Below are 20,887 nucleotides of genomic sequence, written 5' to 3' on the forward strand. Positions count from 1 at the left end.
CTAGAGCAGCTACAGAACACTAGCAGTACACAGAAAGACAGGCAACCGGAAATGAGGCAATACTCTTACCGCAAGCACGTCAGCCTGAAGAGAATGAATGAATGAGAGCTCTGTTTCACTGTTTGTATTTTACAGTTTTTAACCTGCATCCTGTTGGCTTCAGGTGTTTGGAGTTTACATTTTCTAAACTTCTACGTTCTAAACCTTCTTCAGCTCTGAACACATTATTAAACATTGAATGATTTCAAGCTGGAACGTTGTCTTCTAAACTTACATCATTTATTCTTTATTCAGATTGGGGAGCTGCAGTTTGTCAGAGATCAGCTGTGCTTCTCTGGCCTCAGCTCTGAAGTCCAACCCCTCCCATCTGAGAGAGCTGGAGCTGAGAGACAACAAGCTGCAGGATTCAGGAGTGAAGCTACTGTCTGATCTTGTGGAGAGTCCACACTGTAGACTGGAGACTCTGAGGTCAGTAGAGGGTCTGAGTCGGTCCATGCTGGTTCCAGCTGTATTGCACTAAACACTCAACAGTCAGTGTGTTACTCCCGTGGGGTATCCCTGCAGCTCCACTGTGTGGACAACCAACCAGTAAAGCCTGGTTTAAGGTGAAGTAGTGAAGCCGGCGTGAGGTGCGCTCGCCAGAAAATTACGTCATCACGACTTTTGCGTGGTGTGCGAAGGCTCCGCAAGTTGTCGCAGATTTTGTAACCACGCGCCGACTGCGTGCGCCGTCTTTCATTTCAACATGGACGCCTTCGAGGGAAGACTGGCCGAGCAGCTTCGCCTGTAAAGACATCTCTACAACTGTTCACTGAGAGACCACGGAGACAGTCACATGACCACGGGGACAGTCACATGACCACGGGGACAGTCACATGACCACGGAGACAGTCACATGACCACGGGGACAGTCACATGACCACGGGGACAGTCACATGACCACGGAGACAGTAACATGACCACAGAGACAGTCACATGACCACAGAGACAGTCACATGACCACGGAGACAGTCACATGACCACGGGGACAGTCACATATCATTAAATATTATAATAAAGAAATATTCCTCACGCTGGGTAAAAGGAGGTTTTCTGCTGCAGGCTGTGAAATTGTTTTTTTAAAGATAAAAAGGTCTGATGTAAAGAGCGGCGACCCGAGGGGAAGCACCGAGAGACAGGAAGTCATTTAGACTTGGAGGTCAGGAGGTCACAGTAATAATTACAGTACACAGATGTAATGTTTGGCGGTACGTACATCGGTGTTTACTACTGTTGCCAGGCAACCTACCTTCCTCTTCGGTATCACTCGTTGACTTCTTGCTGATCCACTTGATATGTTGTTTGTACGCCTCATGGCGTTTCGGAGCATACTGCAGCGAACAACGCTCTGAGCATAAACGCCTCTATGTATGCTCGTAGCGTGCTCGCCATCTACGCAGGCCCTCGCCACGGCGTCTCACGTGAGTACAAACAAAGCTTAAGAGTTGCTAGTGCAGCAACAAGGATGAGAACCCTCACAGCCAAATTACCAGAGGTCCTTCTACTGGGATTCAAGGTATCTCTACTGGGAATCGACAAAAAGCCAGCTGATAATGCAAAGCAACATTTTACAGTCAGTCAGCAATGTTTTTACAGACGTGTGAATTTACAGTCGAGTGAAAAGTGTAGTTTGTTGTGTTTTCTTTTGATGTGTGTTGGATCTAGACTAATGACTAGTTCTTTCCTTTAATGTAGGCACAGAACATGATTGTCAGCAGTCAGTTGTAGTCTTCATGGTGCAGATATGATGAGAAGCATTTCATTCTGATAGATTGATGCTAACTCAAAGAACGGACAATTATTTTAAACTTGTTCTGTAACTTTTGGGTCTGTGTTGATCTCTACAGGATCAACAAGAAGGTCTACAGAGCTGCCAAACACAAAGGATGTGAGTATTGAAACAACTTCCCCCATTCATCAAACTATTGTACATTCACATCTGATCTTAAAATGAGAATGTCCTCATTGTACAACAAAACTGTTACTCAGTTCCATCTTTGTTCCAGATGTTAAGATCACGTCTATTTGAACAATATTAATTTTTTCTCTTTCACTTTCATGTGACTCAGATGTTGAACTGAATGAGGGAATAAAGCTACCTGAGGACGACGAAAAGGTGAGAAAGGAGCAGTTGTACGGTGTGAAATCCTCCAGTATGAACCATGGAGGACTTTACTTGGACATTTATCAAGTATCTCCCGCTGAAGAACTGTAGTGTATTACACCTGCAGGCAGACATTCATTTAATGACTTAGACTGCATTCACCTGCAGAAGTTAATAGTGTGGAGTGAAGATCACTGAACTATCATTTATTTACTAAACTTGGCCTCTGAGCTCTCGTCACTGGCAGGACCACGATCCGTGCTGGTGTTGGTACTGGTACTGGTGCTGGTGCTGGTACTGGTACTGGTGCTGGTGCTTGTGCTGGTGCTGGTGCTGGTGCTGTTGCTGGAGTTGGAGTTGGTCCTGGTAATGGTGCTGGAGCTGGTAATGGTGCTGGAGTTGGTGCTGGAGTTGGTACTGGTACTGGTACTGGTGCTGGAGTTGGTCCTGGTACTGGTGCTGGAGCTGGTACTGGTGCTGGAGTTGGTGCTGGTGCTGGAGTTGGTCCTGGTACTGGTGCTGGTGTTGGTGCTGGTACTGGTGCTGGAGCTGGAGCTGGTACTGGTACTGGAGCTGGTGCTGGTGCTGAAGCTGGTACTGGTGCTGGTGCTGGAGCTGGGACTGGTGCTGGTGTTGGAGCTGGTACTGGTACTGGTGCTGGAGCTGGTACTGGTGCTGGTGTTGGAGCTGGTACTGGTACTGGTGCTGGTGCTGGAGTTGGTACTGGTACTGGTACTGGTACTGGTACTGGTACCGGTACTGGTACTGGTACTGGTTCTGGTACTGGTACTGGTGCTGGAGCTGGTGTTTGGAGCTGGTACTGGTGCTGGTGCTGGTGTTGGTGCTGGAGCTGGAGCTGGTACTGGTACTGGTACTGGAGCTGGTGCTGAAGCTGGTACTGGTGCTGGTACTGGTACTGGTACTGGTACAGGTACTGGATCTGGTGTGTTAGTAAATCAGGAGCTAAATACATGGTGATTATTGAGAGCCATGTTCTTGGTGTAGTTGTCCTTCTGTGTAGTCTTCTCTAACACACCTCACACTGTCACTCCATTGAAGTCATTTCCTCTCTGACTCATACAGGGTGCTTGAGTTGAGTATTGACAGTGTGGCTCTAGTATTTCATCACTTTACTAAACACTAAGACAAGTTGGTATTTCTATTAAAACAACTAATTCTGTTCCTTTTTTGATTCCAGGCTCCAACATCCTTCTCACCTGAGCAGACAGCTGGATCTTCATACAGGTAATCGTATAAACTCTGGACCCAGAGTGTGTAATATTGATTAACAGAAACTATATTTAGTTTTGGACAAAACCCAGTGTGACAGGGTGGCTGGTGCTAGCCTGCATCGGTCACACACAGGATCCACACCAGACATGGACTTGGCTAGCTTTACTTTAGACCAGTGGAGACGGTGTGAAACCTTTGACCTGGATAATTGTTTGTCGTCAGGAAATTGAAGAGGAATGTACCCTATCTGAAGCCTTCTTCTAAACTTCATCAGGAAACTGTGTCCCCAAGTCTTCCTCCCACTGAATCCTTCACAAAGTTGAAGGTTCCAAATGATGAGAGTTTAATAAGGAATGAACAACACCAATAGAGCGCTGCAGGGATGACGTATTTCTGTAGAACAACCAGGAAGTTAGCATCACTCTGGTTCCCTCCACTAACAGCCAATGGGATTGATCCATTGGGTTTTGGTTTATTGCAGAAAATCATCTCTGTGTTTTTGATACTGACACGTTTTGTTCAGCAAGATAATCTCCAGAATGAACACCACTTCATGATTAAGTGTGAATGTAATCAGCAGAGGCCTGTACTACAAAGCCAGTTCAACATACCCAGGGTATCTTCTAGTTATCTGGCTTAACTAACCCGAACAACCGAGATCGAGAAGTTAAAAACATAATCAGACTAACAGTAACACAGCTGAAGCTGCCAAATGCAGGAAGGACAGCTGGAAAAAATAAATAAAAATGCTGATGTATGAATGTGTAAATTAACAGACTTATTAATTTAACGGAATACTCTAAAGTCAGATATATTCGTCTAGATGGGGCAGTGATGTATAAATAGCTTTCAGTTTATAATAGATAAATAAATTACACTTCATTATACCATTCAGCAATACTGTGGTGTGTTTGACTATTTCAGTCTTCTCTCAGCGGCGTCCCGTCTCCGGCGGTGTGAAACGGACTTGAGAGCGAGTAAAAAATAAATATAAAAACATAATTCAAAGCGGTAAACACCCCCAGCATCCAGCCAGCTGTCCTTCCTGTATCTGTCAGTTTAAACTGAGTTGTTTTTAGTCTGATTATGACTGTAACTTCTTTATATTTGTGTAATATTATCATACGATCTGCTCACCGAGCTCTGATTGGTCAGTAGGCGGTGCTTTAATACCAGTTGATCTATTATCTGGAACATAACCTGCTGCGGAGCAGTTCAGCTGTGCAGCATCAGTTACCATGGCGATCTACCCCGGTAAGAAGTGAACCACCGTCGTAGGACTGAAAACCCTGAAGGGTTAACCCTGAAGTTACCTCACTGACCCTAACTCCTGCTTCGTAGTGCCGGCCTCAGAAGTAAAAAGCTAACGTTAGGCTATAAACAAACTACACCGCAGTCACATGAAGGCGAGTAGACACAACGAGGCTGTAAAGGAGGACGAGACGGCGTGATGACGTCTAACAACCGCCTTTTTTAAGACACGTAAAAGCTTCAAAATTCACCAGTGGGATATTTATTGATGTATTTTATGTCGTAGAACAAAACGTTAAAATCTCTTCAGCTTGTGTTCACCACAGACCCTATTTCAGACATCTAACTAAAACCCATTGACTTCCTTCTTCGTCTTCATCATCATCACATTCTTTTCATACCACTAAAACTCTGTTAGTGGTAAAATTACTGCCCACAGTGTTTCGTCTCGCGCCCTCCGGCCGCTCACATCGGACACCTCTCCGTCTCAAAGTCCTGGGATGGATTTGTGTCCCGGTCTGTCCCTGGTGCTGATAGAGGGGCGGCATCATTGTGATTCACCTGGAGCAGGATGTTTGACAGCGGAACGTCGTCCAGCTTTCTGTGTAGGACGGGAGGGGGGGGGCACTAAAGCACTGTAGTCTTGTCACAGCGTCCTCTGAACCCCGAGTCACAAAGTCAAATATAGTTTGAAAAATCTACAGAGAAGTCTGGAAGTCTTTGAAATGTAAAATGTGTAGGAACCCTGTAATAGACGAGGCCTTGCTGTATATAGAACATAATCTAATGTAAGGCACATTGAACAGCAAGTTGGTATATCTGAATAGTTTCAACCCAAAGGCATATCATATTCTATAGATATAGAGAACTAAAAATCCCCACAAAGAAAGAATCATATATAGTAGGGCTGTTGAAGTTACCGCAAAACCGTTTTAACGCCACTAATTTCTTTAACGCATTAATGCAATCGATCTTTCAGAGGTTGTAGTGGGCTCATATGAAACTCTAAAACCTGATGAATCCATCGGTACCAACCATGTCAGACTAGCTCGTCATGAAGGAGGTTAAATAACGCTCCAAACTTACGCTACATTTTGGAGAGGAAAAACTGTCATGTCCATTTTCAAAGGGGTCCCTTGACCTCTGACCTCCAGATATGTGAATGAAAATACATTTGCATAAAGCAGCATATTTGTCCACTCCCATGTTGATAAGAGTATTAAATACTTGACATATCTCCCTTTAAGGGACATTTTGAACAGATAAAAAATGTGTGATTAATTTGCGATTAATCGCAATTAAATATCTGAATGGATTGACAGCCCTAATATATAGTAATAATTTGTGTTGAGGCTCAGTTTGCATTCAAGATTATTTTGACTAGTTTATATGTGAATTTGCATATTCTTGATATATGGACATACATACCAATATTGTAATATTGTCTTTATTATACCCCCGCGACAACGTAGTCGGGGTTATATAGCGCTCCGCGTGTCCGTCTGTCCGTCCGTCACACTTTCATTTTCAGAGCAGAACTCGGAAACCTTTTAACTTATGAACTTCAAATTTGGTGTGATGGTTGACAGTGGGGTCTAGTTGTGCCTTTTGGGGATTAGAAGTCCAGGGTGCCCAACATTTTCCAAACACCTTTGGTCCTTCTTTAGTAGGGGTCAAGCAGTGAGCGGGGGGGGTATGTGAGCCATGCTCACTTTTGCCTTGTTAATGTGGTGATATTGATTTTAACATATCACCAACCCTGAAGGGTATTAAGTCTTATCTGTCAAGGTCAACAGATGCAACCCTGATGATACATAAGCGATAACGTTCTTTTTAAAACAGGCTTTGCCTCTTAAAAAGGATTCTTTTTTTCCTTCAACATGTTTGGGTTGAGGTGGCAGCAAACTAACGAACTCTGCGCTAGCATCCTGCCCAGGAGCAGGCCGTGGTTCAACCTCAACATCAGAAATTAGATTTCAACATGGAGCTGTTTGGCTCCAGTTTATAAGCACAGGATAAAGATGTGGATGGTGGTGATATGTCCCACCAACTTTAAAGAAAGCATGTCATATCCCAACCAACCTCGTTTCCTTGCTGAGGCCTTGACTAAAAGAGAGAGACTAACAGGCCAATAAATGCTTGTTATATCAGTTTGGCCCTCTTTGTCCTACAGCTTCAGGTGTCCTGGTCCAGGTGTGTTCCAGTGTGCTTTGACTGGACTGGTGTTTGCCATGGCTCAGAAACTTGATTGGATGCTGTTGGATTGGTTCAAACTAAGTGGATCTGGGGAGTTAAGTGTAAGATAATCAAATAAAAGTCCCAATAACATTCACCGGAAATACAGAGTCCAGAGTTCAATCAAAAACAAAAAAACACCACTTTCAGAGATTTAGCAATAAGCAACAAAAGATAGAAATTCAGTTTGTTCAGTTCAGTTTTTCCCCCACGAGTGAATCATCTTCTCGATCATAGAGGATCTCTGGATCTCTGCATCTCTGGATCTCGCTGTTGCTGTTGTGCGTGTGTGTGTGTGTGTGTGTGTGTGTGTGTGTGTGTGTGTGTGTGTGTGTGTGTGCGTGTGTCAATCTCCGACAGAGAGCAGAGGACAGAAGCAGCAGCATTTGGCTCTTGGCGGGTGTTAATTTCGGACCCTGCAGGCATCGTACAGTACCCTCGGTACTGTAGAAAACGAGTACCGTCACATTTTTTGAATTTTGGCATTGACTTGGCACTGAAGTACCGGTTCTCGTGACATCCCTAAGCACAAGTGGAGAATATTCATCAAGTCAGTGAACTGATTCGGTCATGTCAGTTGCACAACAACATCCATCTAAAGTTTTAACATTAGCATTAGCTTGGGTTGTGCCGGTGTAAAATATTTCAAACCGGTGTGATATTAAGCCAACACCGGACCGGACTGGTGTACTGAATCTTACCACTAGGTGTGGCACTTAACTCATCCGCCGCAGAAAGCCCCTGAATGAGAGTGCAGCGACTCCAGTCCACTTGGTGGCAGTAATGCACCTCTAAGCTGGTTTGCCAACCGCCAATAAACACTAAAGAAGAAGAAGAAGAAGCGGCACCACATTACACCTTACCTTGTGTGTTTTTGGGCTCATCTCTTTCGTTGGCTTCAAATCCAAAATGTTTCACTTGTTGCCGCAGTTTTACAGATAATGAATGAATGAATGAGACCAGCTCTGCCATGTCTCGTCTCGTCACAACAAAAAACACATGAACTTCCTCGTAAACAAACCTCTTCTTGTTTATTAACCAACATAACATCATATTAAAGCTGCAAGCAGCGATGAACGGGCCCTCGCCCCTCCTCGCGGGTCGGGGTTGCTGGCGGGACGCCGACCGACGCGGCCGGGCACCGTGAAACCGAAACTCTGACGAGCGCCATGACGCCTGCCGCAAGGCTCTACGACAAGCGGTTCACGAGTTATGAAGGGGGGCGTGGCTAATGTGTAGGGGGCGGGGATAACAACACCAACTTAACAGGCACTTTCTGCTGAGTGATATAACACCTCCCACAAGACTCTACGACAAACGGATCATGAGTTATGAAAGGGGGCGTGGCTAATGTGTAGGGGGCGGGCATAACCTTCACCAATGAAACAGGCACTCTCTGCTGAGTGATATGACACCTCCCACAAGACTCTACGACAAACGGTTCATGAGTTATGAAAGGGGGCGGGGCTATGACTATATTTTTGCATTTACATATAATCAGGACTGGACCCTTATCATACCTGAGAAATTTGGGGCAGATCGAACTATGTACAGTTGAGTTAGGGTTAACCCACTCTCTGCTGAGTGATATGACACATCCCACAAGATTCTACTATAAACGGTTCATGAGATATGAAAGGGGGCGGGGCTAACGTCTTGGGGCGGGGCTATGAGTATATTTTTTCATGTACATGTCATCAGGACTGGACCACCATCATTCCTGAGAGATTTGGGGCAGATTGGACAATGTACAGTTGAGTTACAATAACTGCCTGTTTCATGGCGAATGGCTCAAAATGGCCGCCACGCCACGGTCAGGTTGTTAAGTGAAAACTCACCATTTTAATAACTTTTCATCCTCAAGGTCTTAAGATGGTCCTGACCAAATTTCAAATCGATCTTATTGAATCTGCAGGAGGAGTTCGTTAAAGTACGCGGCCTACAAAACCCCCCAGAAATGGGCGAAAAATGGGCAAAATCGCACATAAAATTCAATATGGCTGACTTCCTGTTAAGTTTTGGGCATACCTCCAAGAGGCTTTTTTGTTTCTCTCCACATCTTACATCTGTCTACCAAATTTTGTACTTGTAGGTGAAACCGGAGCGCGGATATCAATTTTTCCATTTCATGGCGAATGGCTCAAAATGGCTGCCACGCCACGGTCAGGTCGTTAAGTGAAAACTCACGATTTTAATAACTTTTCATCCTCAAGGCCTTAAGATGGTCCTGACCAAATTTCAATTCGATCTGATTAAATCTGTAGGAGGAGTTCGTTAAAGTACGCGGCCTATAAAACGCTAAAAGTGACATGAAATCCAATATGGCCGACTTCTGGGTGGGCGGAGCTAATGAAACCCTATGAGGAATATGTTTCAAATGATGAGTGGGATATGCATACCAAATTTCATGAATATCGGATCAACTTTAGATTTCGACGCGTTAGGGGGCGCTATAGAGCCCGCTGGCGACGCCCGTTCCCAATCACTACAGAACATTGCAATTTTCGCCACTCCCGACGCATGTTCCAATTTTGGTGAGTTTTTGGGGATGGGAAAGGCCTCAAAAACGCGATCTCACAGCAGAAAAATAATAATACTGACAAAAACAATAGGTTCCTTGCACTTCGTGCCAGGACACCGTTGGGTCGTGCTCGGGCCCTAAATATTACGTTAATCACGTTGTCATATTGCTTATTAGTAATGCAATACAGGCTGGATTTAGCACTGTGACTCTGTCGGCACAGGTTATTGATGTAGGATACTTTATATTTTGCCAGAACGTGTCACAATGACAAATGTCAGTTCTGCCGGTTAACATAAAATCAAACCGTTTTAAGCTCGTACACCGGACCGGACCGGACCGGACCGGTAAAACGAAAATCGACCCAACTCTAGCATTAGCCACCGTAAACTACTGATCATACAAGACAAAGATAGTCGTTGTAAAACCCCTGAGTGTGTTGAATCGAGCAATGGTGCATTTTATTGCTCATGAATTTAAGCTGTGTTCCATCATCTTGTTTTAAAGTCTTTCCTTTTATTCTGTTACTCACTGAAGGAAACTCAGGTGTTTCTCTCTCTTGTTGCTGTAGAGAAGAGTAGTAGCAGGAAATACACAGCTTCCACCAATAACAGCCGTCTGATGAATATATAACAGCAGAATGGTAGAATTCAGACTTTTTAAGAGATCTTATACACACCAAAGATCAATGTTATGTTTTTAATGCAGATACACTGATAACATCTTTCTGATGACATTGTGTCGTAAATAATACATCCTCATTGGTTCATTAATTGTGTTTGTGAGCTGAATATGTTTGATGCTCAGAAAAGAGTGTTAATGACAAAACGCCATGCAGTCATCAAAATATGGAATTATATGAATGTTTGATTATGTACAGGTCTAATATTATTACACAATCTGTTTAATTTCTCTATTGTTTGGCAGCAGTCACTGAATTTTCCCATTTATGGACGTGAACCTTACAACAGCAGGTAGCAGCAAAGAGAGGTCATCTTTCTCAACCGTGTTATTATCACTTATTCACAGAGTTTTATGCTAACTTTGTGGATAAAGACCCGGGATCAGATCACACTGACAGACTGGACATTAGGGAAGTCTCAATGTAACTACATTTTCTCTCTCTTCATCTGCAAGATTAAAGAAAAACAAAGATGAAAAGTCTGCAGGTTTGAGAGAGAGTGATGAGAATTATTGTTTCATGTCAGACAGTGAGATAAGATCAGCTGAACCACTGATGTGAGGAGCAAATGTTAATCAAAGAAGTTTATATCAAACTGTTTAATCATCAAATGCATGAAGTAATATAAACTGTCCTCTTTCATAATAACATATTTTGTATTCTTTGTGTCATGACAGACTTTTTGGCTGTGAACTCTCAGATACTCACTGTGAAGTTGTGGCCTCAGCTCTGAAGTCCAACCCCTCCCATCTGAGAGAGCTGGACCTGAGATACAACTACAACCTGAAGGATTCAGGAGTGAAGCTGCTGTCTGCTGGACTGGAGAGTCCAAACTGTAGACTGGAGACTCTGAGGTCAGTTCACTGACTGTAGTTTATGTAGTTTGTACACACACTCTCTCTGCACTGGCTCTGCTCCAGATGGCTCTAGAGAGGGAATTTAACGTAACTCTCCAACACGCTTGGCACACAGGAGATGCTTCAGTTGGTTGTAATCTCCTCACCTCACCGCTAAATACCGCCAGATCCTACACTCTGGACCTTTAACCACAGACCTTATTTCAGGCATCTAACTAAAAACCCATTGACTTCCAGACGAGGGAACAGGAAGTGCTAAAATGCTAACTCATCTCTTGGTTTTAGTACTCATTCCTGCAGCGCTAAATTTGAACATGTCTAAAGGTGCAGCACTCTTCAACAAACACGTATTGCACCAACTTAAAGACACATAAGTGATGATTATTAACGACACCATCAAATTAGAGGTTTCTATGGTTCTAAGTTATTCCCACGTTCTTTTTGACAGCAGATCTAACTGTGCTCTGTTTTCATGTCAGCATTGTCTAATTATTTGAAGCCACAGACATTTAGATTACAAGAACCAAATAAATATTCTGCATCAGAAACATCTTTGAAGGTTCATATTTTTTTCAAGTCTATCTGAATACAATACTCACATGTTCATATGTACATTCAAAGAGTTATTGATGTCTGTCATCATTCCTTCTGTCTGTGAAGCAATCCCCGTATAACCTGAGTGTTACGAGATGAGGACTAAATCCACAGTCTTGTTCTGTGTAAAATGACCTGTAAAGTTGATCTTAAACTAATCAGAGGCTTCAGCAGTCTGAGTTAGATGTATTAGAGCTGGGTAACTTGTACAAAATCAAATATCACAATATTTTTGACCAAATACTTTGATATCGATATTGTAGGGTTGACCATTGGTGCTTTCACTAAATATTTACACAATGAGATTTCTGATAAATAATCATCAGTAATGTGGATCTCATGACTAAGTGTAAATGACAAATAATAGAACAACTAGAACAGTCTGGTAAGTTCAGAAAATTACATCACTTTACTGTAATATAGCCTTTAAAACCAGGGAAAGACAACACTAATTCCATATCATGATATTACTAGGGCTGTCAATCGATTATAATATTTAATCACGATTAATCACACATTTTTTATCTGTTCAAAATGTACCTTAAAGGGAGATTTGTCAAGTATTTAGTCCTCTTATCAACATGGGAGTGGACAAATATGCTGCTTTATGCAAATGTATGTATATATTTATTATTGGAAATCAATTAACAACACAAAACAATGACAGATATTGTCCAGAAACCCTCACAGGTACTGCATTTAGCATAAAACAATATGCTCAAATCATAACATGTCAAACTGCAGCCCAACAGGCATCAACAGCTGTCAGTGTGTCAGTGTGCTGACTTGACTATGACTTTCCCCAAACTGTGGGGCATGTCTGTAAAGGGTAGACTCTTGGGTACCCATAGGACAAATTTACATTCACTGATCTGGAGGTCAGAGGTCAAGGGACCCCTTTCAAAATGGATATGATAGTTTTTCCTTGCCAAAATTTAGCGCAAGTTTGGAGCGTTATTTAACCTCCTTCATGACGAGCTAGTATAACATGGTTGGTACCGATGGATTCATCAGGCTTTGTAGTTTCCTATGATACCAGTATCTTCACTCTAGCTTTAATGTTCGCTACAACGTCTGGAAGATCGATTGCGTTAATGTATTAAAGAAATTAGTGGAGTTAAAACGATTAACTTTGACAGCCCTAGATATTACGATATCCAAAATCTAAGACAATATCTCGTCTCATATCACGATATCGATATAATATGGATATATTGCCCAGCCTTAGTATGTATCTAGTCAGTATGTTGTGTTTGACAGTTTCCTTGTTGAGCTGCAGGAGGATTAGTAACTCAAAGAGGGAAGTTGGTACTAAACAGTAACTTCGGTAAACACTCACTTGATTTGTCGGACTCAGACTGCTGAATCTTCATATTAGTTTCAGTTGAACTTCTGAAGTCATTTCTTACAGTGTAGTTGTGTTATGAAGGGACCACTTCACAGGAGGAATGATTACTGCCACCAATAACTCTTTTAATGTACATATGACATGTGGCTGTTGTTTACAGACACACTTGAACAAATGAGGAACTTTCCTGTAAATGACATAAACCTGCTAAGCTACCAGCTACAGTGAGAAGAAGGCCATGTAATAAATGAAGTAATGAAGTCCAACAAGTCTGATTTGATATTGATCCTCTAATTCCAGACTTGACTGAGATCAGCAGCATGTTATTGATGTGTGTTGACATGAACAGGTGCATGAATGTTGTGGTGACATCTGGATGATGTCTGTAGAAGGCTGACATTATGATGATCCACGATAACACAATGACAAAGTCACTCTACTCATTTTAGGGAAAGATCATTGATTAGGACATAGTGATGTTGAGCTACACATTTAAGTTTTTTTTTTTTTTTTTTTTACACTTTCACAATTTCTTTTTTTTTTAAACTTTATTTCCATTAATACAAATTAACAGGCAATTAATCATCGCAAAACAAAACCACCTTGAGACTGGGCCTCACCTGACATACACGTACACAAAAACAAAGTAACGCCGCATATGGATGGAATGCACACACATCCACCCACATACATACCTACAAAGACTATACATCAAAGACAATTAAGTACAGGATTCCTGACTACGGTATTCTATAACTAACATCCATCTCCTTTTAAAAATAGGCAATTTCAGTTGTACCTGGGCAGTCATGTTTTCCATCATGTACACCTGTTTGACTTTTTGTAACCATTGAGCAATTGTGGGAGGGTTAGTCTTCATCCAGTTAATAGTGATTAGTTTTCTTGCAACCATCAATAAGATATGCAGTACATAGCACTGATCTGTGGTAAACAGGCGTTCAGGTGATACTTCCAGTAAGAACAGTAGCGGGTCCAGGGGGGGGATGTCCATTTCCAGGATTTTCTCAATTTCTTCTTTGACATTTTTCAAAAAAGTTTGTTTTTTCGGGCAGTCCCAAAATATATGAGTATGGTCGCCGACCATGCCACAGCTTCTCCAGCATAGGTCAGTAGAGTTGTTTTTAAAAACACATGCTACCAGCGGGGTCCTAAAGAATCTCACTTTCACCTTCCAGTCAAATTCTTTCCATAGCTGCTTACAATCCCTCTGTGACATCTAGAACATATGCTTTCCCAGGCATCATTGTCCACTATCGTATTCAACTCTAGTTCACATTGTCCTTTAATGTGTAAACTGTTATCTGATGTGTCTAACATTAGCTTTTTGTACGTATGGGATATTTGTTTTTTTGTTGAAGTAGGGTGTTCAAACAGTTGAATAAAATTTCTGTATTAGCTGGTTCTCTTTTAATATTCTCCCAGTCTTTGTGTTTTGTAATATAATATATAACTTGTAGATATCTATAAAGTACATTTTCTAAACTTCTACGTTCTAAACCTTCTTCAGCTCTGAACACATTATTAAACATTGAATGATTTCAAGCTGGAACGTTGTCTTCTAAACCTACATCATTTATTCTTTATTCAGATTGAGGGGCTGCAGATTGTCAGAGATCAGCTGTGCTTCTCTGATCTCAGCTCTGAAGTCCAACCCCTCCCATCTGAGAGAGCTGGATCTGAGTAACAACAACCTGCAGGATTCAGGAGTGAAGCTCCTGTGTGGTTTTTTGGAGAGTCCACTCTGTGGACTGGAGACTCTGAGGTCAGACACCATTTTTGTTTTACTTTTTATTTATGTATTTTACAGTTTTATTACACTGAACAAATTTCACATCAAACATAAAAACAAAGATAAACTCATAAAACTAAAACTAAAATGGGGGGGGGGGGGGGCACTACTCTGACATTACAAACTTTGATCTGTTCTTTTCAGATCATCTGTGAACATGAGCCATCTTTTCTCTTGTATGCAATCCATTTTCCCAGCGTTGTTCATGGGTCCTTGCTTTAGTCCTCAGATAATGGGTCAGCTTTTCCATAGAGTATATTTCCTCTTCCCCTGGCTCCAGGGATGCAGTTAACTATGGTAGCTCTGGCTCCAGGGATGCAGTTAACTATGGTAGCTCTGGCTCCAGGGATGCAGTTAACTATGGTAGCTCTGGCTCCAGGGATGCAGTTAACTATGGTAGCTCTGGCTCCAGGGATGCAGTTAACTATGGTAGCTGGTTTAACTTCACGTTTCTCAGAATAGAGCTGCCGATAACCAGAGTTGGTTTCTCAGCGGGTGTGTCGCTGAGTGGGGAGAATCTGTTTGAAACGTGGAGTGGTTGGTGGTGAACCGTGGGCTTCAGTTTAGGACTATGCTTCCTTCGGACAGTCACCCAGCCTTCCGGCTGCTCGGGGGTTGCCGGGGGACGGCTAGCAGGAGCTACGCTTGGCCGGCCCTCACCGGCTAGGGGCTGGCTAACTACAGAAGCTAATGGTTTAGTTTCCATGGTGCGGAACCGGGCTCCTAATTCACTAACCCTCGCCTCCAATGCAGCAAGTGCACTACATTTAAGACATGTACCATTATCACTAAAGGAGGCAGAGGAATAACTAAACATGAGACACACAGAGCAGGAGAGAGCAGGAGAGGGAGAGAGAGAAGCCATCGCTAACTGCTAAGCTACTGCTATGCTACAGTACGATAGCCCAGCTAGTGTTAGCAGAGCTGAATAGCTTGCAAGCAACTGTGGGATTATGGAGAAGTCTCTAAAAAGGAGCGAGTTATGAGTGCTTAAGCAGAACTAGTGTAGGTATGAACGTAGCGGGTAATTAGCCGCTGTAATAAAGAGTAGAACTATATTGCCCTGGATGTGCTAGAGCAGCTACAGAACACTAGCAGTACACAGAAAGACAGGCAACCGGAAATGAGGCAATACTCTTACCGCAAGCACGTCAGCCTGAAGAGAATGAATGAATGAGAGCTCTGTTTCACTGTTTGTATTTTACAGTTTTTAACCTGCATCCTGTTGGCTTCAGGTGTTTGGAGTTTACATTTTCTAAACTTCTACGTTCTAAACCTTCTTCAGCTCTGAACACATTATTAAACATTGAATGATTTCAAGCTGGAACGTTGTCTTCTAAACTTACATCATTTATTCTTTATTCAGATTGTGGTTCTGCAGGTTGTCAGAGATCAGCTGTGCTTCTCTGGCCTCAGCTCTGAAGTCCAACCCCTCCCATCTGGAAGAGCTGAATATGGGCCTCAACAACCTGCAGGATTCAGGAGTGAAGCTCCTGTCTGATCTTGTGGAGAGTCCACACTGTAGACTGGAGACTCTGAGGTCAGTAGAGGGTCTGAGTGGGTCCATGCTTGTTCCAGCAGTATTGCACTAAACACTCAACAGTCAGTGTGTTACTCCCGTGGGGTATCCCTGCAGCTCCACTGTGTGGGCAACCAACCAGTAAAGCCTGGTTTATGGTGAAGTAGTGAAGCCGGTGTGAGGTGCGCTAGCCAGAAATTTACGTCATCACGACTTTTGCGTGGTGTGGGAAGGCTCCGCAAGTTGTCGCAGATTTTGTAACCACGCGCCGACTGCGTGCGCCGTCTTTCATTTCAACATGGACGCCTTCGAGGGAAGACTGGCCGAGCAGCTTCGCCTGTAAAGACATCTCTAGAACTGTTCACTGAGAGACCGCAGAGACAGTCACATGACCACGGTGACAGTCACATGACCACAGGGACAGTCACATGACCACGGTGACAGTCACATGACCACGGAGACAGTCACATGAACACGGAGACAGTCACATGACCACGGTGACAGTCACATGACCACGGGGACAGTCACATGACCACGGTGACAGTCACATGACCACGGGGACAGTCACATGACCACGGTGACAGTCACATGACCACGGGGACAGTCACATGACCACGGTGACAGTCACATGACCACGGGGACAGTCACATGACCACGGTGACAGTCACATGACCACGGGGACAGTCACATGACCACGGGGACAGTCACATGACCACGGAGACAGTCACATGACCACGGGGACAGTCACATGACCACGGAGACAGTCACATGACCACGGAGACAGTCACATGTCATTAAATATTATAATAATGAAATATTCCTCACGCTGGGTAAAAAGAGGTTTTCTGCTGCAGGCTGTGAAAGAATCTGAGAGATCGTTTTGTTAAAGATAAAAAGGTGTGATGTAAAGAGCGGCGACCCGAGGGGAAGCACCGAGAGACAGGAAGTAATTTAGACTTGGAGGTCAGGAGGTCACAGTAATAATTACAGTACACAGATGTAATGTTTGGCGGTACGTACGTCGGTGTTTACTACTGTTGCCAGGCAACCTACTCTCCTCTCCGGTACCACTCGTTGACTTCTTGCTGATCCACTTGATATCTTGTTTGTACGCCTCATGGCGTTTCGGAGCATACTGCAGCGAACAATGCTCTGAGCATAAACGCCTCTGTGTATGCTCGTAGCGTGCTCGCCATCTACGCAGGCCCTCGCCACGGCGTCTCACGTGAGTACAAACAAAGCTTAAGAGTTGCTAGTGCAGCAACAAGGATGAGAACCCTCACAGCCAAATTACCAGAGGTCCATCTACTGGGATTCAAGGTATCTCTACTGGGAATCGACAAAAAGCCAGCTGATAATGCAAAGCAACATTTTACAGTCAGTCAGCAATGTTGTTACAGACGTGTGAATTTACAGTCGAGTGAAAAGTGTAGTTAGTTGTGTTTTCTTTTGATGTGTGTTGGATCTAGACTAATGACTAGTTCTTTCCTTTAATGTAGGACCAGAACATGATTGTCAGCAGTCAGTTGTAGTCTTCATGGTGCAGATATGATGAGAAGCATTTCATTCTGATAGATTGATGCTAACTCAAAGAACGGACAATTATTTTAAACTTGTTCTATAACTTTTCTGACTGTGTTGATCTCTACAGTACAGACAAGAAGTTCATCAGAGCTGCCGGACATAAAGAATGTGAGTATTGAAACAACTTCCCCCATTCATCAAACTATTGTACATTCACATCTGATCTTAAAATGAGAATGTCCTCATTGTACAACAAAACTGTTACTCAGTTCCATCTTTGTTCCAGATGTTAAGATCACGTCTATTTGAACAATATTCATTTTTACTCTTTCACTTTCAGCTGACTCAGATGTCAAACTGAATGAGGGAATAAAGCTACCTGAGGACGAGGAAAAGGTGAGAAAGGAGCAGTTGTACGGTGTGAAATCCTCCAGTATGAACCATGGAGGACTTTACTTGGACATTTATCAAGGATCTACCGCTGAAGAACTGTAGTGTATTACACCTGCAGGCAGACATTCATTTAATGACTTAGACTGCATTCACCTGCAGAAGTTAATAGTGTGGCGTGAAGATCACTGAACTATCATTTATTTACTAAACTGGGCCTCTGAGCTCTCGTCACTGGCAGGACCACGATCCGTCCTGGTGCTGGAGCTGGTGCTGGAGTTGGAGCTGGAGCTGGAGCTGGTACTGGTACTGGTACTGGTACTGGAGCTGGAGCTGGAGCTTGTACTGGTACTGGTACTGGTGCTGGTGCTGGTGCTGGTAGTAGTACTGGTGCTGGAGCTGGTGCTGGTACTGGTACTGGTGCTGATACTGGTACTGGTACTGGTACTGGTGCTGGAGCTGGTGCTTGTAGTGGTACTGGTGCTGGAGCTGGTGCTGGTACTGGTACTGGTACTGGTACTGGTACTGGTACTGGTACTGGTACTGGTGCTAGTACTGGTGCTGGTACTGGTACTGGTACTGGAACTAAGACAAGTTGGTATTTCTATTAAAATTACTAATTCTGTTCCTTTTTTGATTCCAGGCTCCAACATCCTTCTCACCTGAGCAGACAGCTGGATCTTCATACAGGTAATCGTATAAACTCTGGACCCAGAGTGTGTAATATTGATGCCAGAAACTATATTTAGTTTTGGACAAAACCAACTCACTGTGACAGGGTGGCTGGTGCTAGCCTGCATCGGTCACACACAGGATCCACACCAGACATGGACTTGGCCAGCTTTCCTTTAGACCAGTGGAGACGGTGTGAAACCTTTGACCTGGATAATTGTATGTCGTCAGGAAATTGAAGAGGAATGTACCCTATCTGAAGCCTTCTTCTAAACGTTATCAGGAAACTGTGTCCCCAAGTCTTCCTCCCACTGAATCCTTCACAAAGTTGAAGGTTCCAAATGATGAGAGTTTAATAAGGAATGAACAACACCAATAGAGCGCTGCAGGGATGACGTATTTCTGTAGGCCAACCAGGAAGTTAGCATCACTCTGGTTCCCTCCACTAACAGCCAATGGGATTGATCCATTGGGTTTTGGTTTATTGCAGAAAATCATCTCTGTGTTTATGATACTGACACGTTTTGTTCAGCAAGATAATCTCCAGAATGAACACCACTTCATGATTAAGTGTGAATGTAATCAGCAGAGGCGTGTACTACAAAGCCAGTTCAACATACCCAGGGTATCTTCTAGTTATCTGGATTAACTAACCCCAACAACCGAGATCGAGAAGTTAAACACATAATCAGACTAACAGTAACACAGCTGAAGCTGCCAAATGCAGGAAGGACAGCTGGAATATAAACCAAATGCTGATGTATGAATGTGTAAATTAACAGACTTATTAATTTAACGGAATACTGTAAAGTCAGATATATTCGTCTAGATGGGGCAGTGATGTATAAATAGCTTTCAGTATATAATAGATCAATAAATTACACTTCATTATACCATTCAGCAATGCCGTGGCGTGTTTGACTATTTCAGTCTTCTCTCAGCGGCGTCCCGTCTCCGGCGGTGTGAAACGGACTTGAGAGCGAGTAAAAAAATAAATATAAAAACATAATTCAAAGCGGTAAACACCCCCAGCATCCAGCCAGCTGTCCTTCCTGTATCTGTCAGTTTAAACTGAGTTGTTTTTAGTCTGATTATGACTGTAACTTCTTCATATTTGTGTAATATTATCATACGATCTGCTCACCGAGCTCTGATTGGTCAGTAGTCGGTGCTTTTATACCAGTTGATCTCTTATCTGGAACATAACCTGCTGCGGAGCAGTTCAGCTGTGCAGCATCAGTTACCATGGCGATCTACCCCGGTAAGAAGTGAACCACCGTCGTAGGACTCAAAACCCTGAAGGGTTAACCCTGAAGTTACCTCACTGACCCTAACTCCTGCTTCGTAGTGCCGGCCTAAGAAGTAAAAAGCTAACGTTAGGCTATAAACAAACTACACCGCAGTCACATGCAGGCGAGTAGACACAACGAGGCTGTAAAGGAGGACGAGACGGCATGATGACGTCTAACAACCGCCTTTTTTAAGACACGTAAAAGCTTCAAAATTCACCAGTGGGATATTTATTGATGTATTTTATGTCGTAGAACAAAACGTTAAAATCTCTTCAGCTTGTGTTCACCACAGACCTTATTTCAGACATCTAACTAAAACCCATTGACTTCCTTCTTCGTCTTCATCATCATCACATTCTTTTCATACCACTAAAACTCTGTTAGTGGTAAAATTACTGCCCACAGTGTTTCGTCTCGCGCCTTCCGGCCGCTCACATCGGACACCTCTCCGTCTCAAAGTCCTGGGATGGACTTGTGTCCCGGTCTGTCCCTGGTGCTGATAGAGGGGCGGCATCATTGTGATTCACCTGGAGCAGGATGTTTGACAGCGGAACGTCGTCCAGCTTTCTGTGTAGGACGGGAGGGGGGGCACTGAAGCACTGTAGTCTTGTCACAGCGTCCTCTGAACCCCGAGTCACAAAGTCAAATATAGTTTGAAAAATCTACAGAGAAGTCTGGAAGTCTTTTAAATGTAAAATGTGTAGGAACTCTGTAATAGACGAGGCCTTGCTGTATATAGAACATAATCTAATGTAAGGCACATTGAACAGCAAGTTGGTATATCTGAATAGTTTCAACCCAAAGGCATATCATATT

General features: G+C 43.3%; 1 protein-coding gene across 1 annotated transcript in view; it reads left to right on the forward strand.

Annotated features, from left to right (window-relative positions):
• Positions 1–20,887, forward strand: part of LOC141759838 (uncharacterized) — a 211,341-nt gene that overhangs the window by 153,167 nt on the left and 37,287 nt on the right. The window contains 10 exon segments of the mRNA XM_074622258.1: positions 295–468; positions 1,887–1,927; positions 2,109–2,155; positions 3,342–3,388; positions 10,743–10,919; positions 14,474–14,647; positions 16,041–16,214; positions 17,845–17,885; positions 18,058–18,113; positions 18,751–18,797. Of these exon segments, the coding sequence (XP_074478359.1) occupies positions 295–468; positions 1,887–1,927; positions 2,109–2,155; positions 3,342–3,388; positions 10,743–10,919; positions 14,474–14,647; positions 16,041–16,214; positions 17,845–17,885; positions 18,058–18,113; positions 18,751–18,797 (978 nt within the window).

This window comes from Sebastes fasciatus, chromosome 21, assembly GCF_043250625.1.
Source record: "Sebastes fasciatus isolate fSebFas1 chromosome 21, fSebFas1.pri, whole genome shotgun sequence".
NCBI lineage: Eukaryota > Metazoa > Chordata > Actinopteri > Perciformes > Sebastidae > Sebastes > Sebastes fasciatus.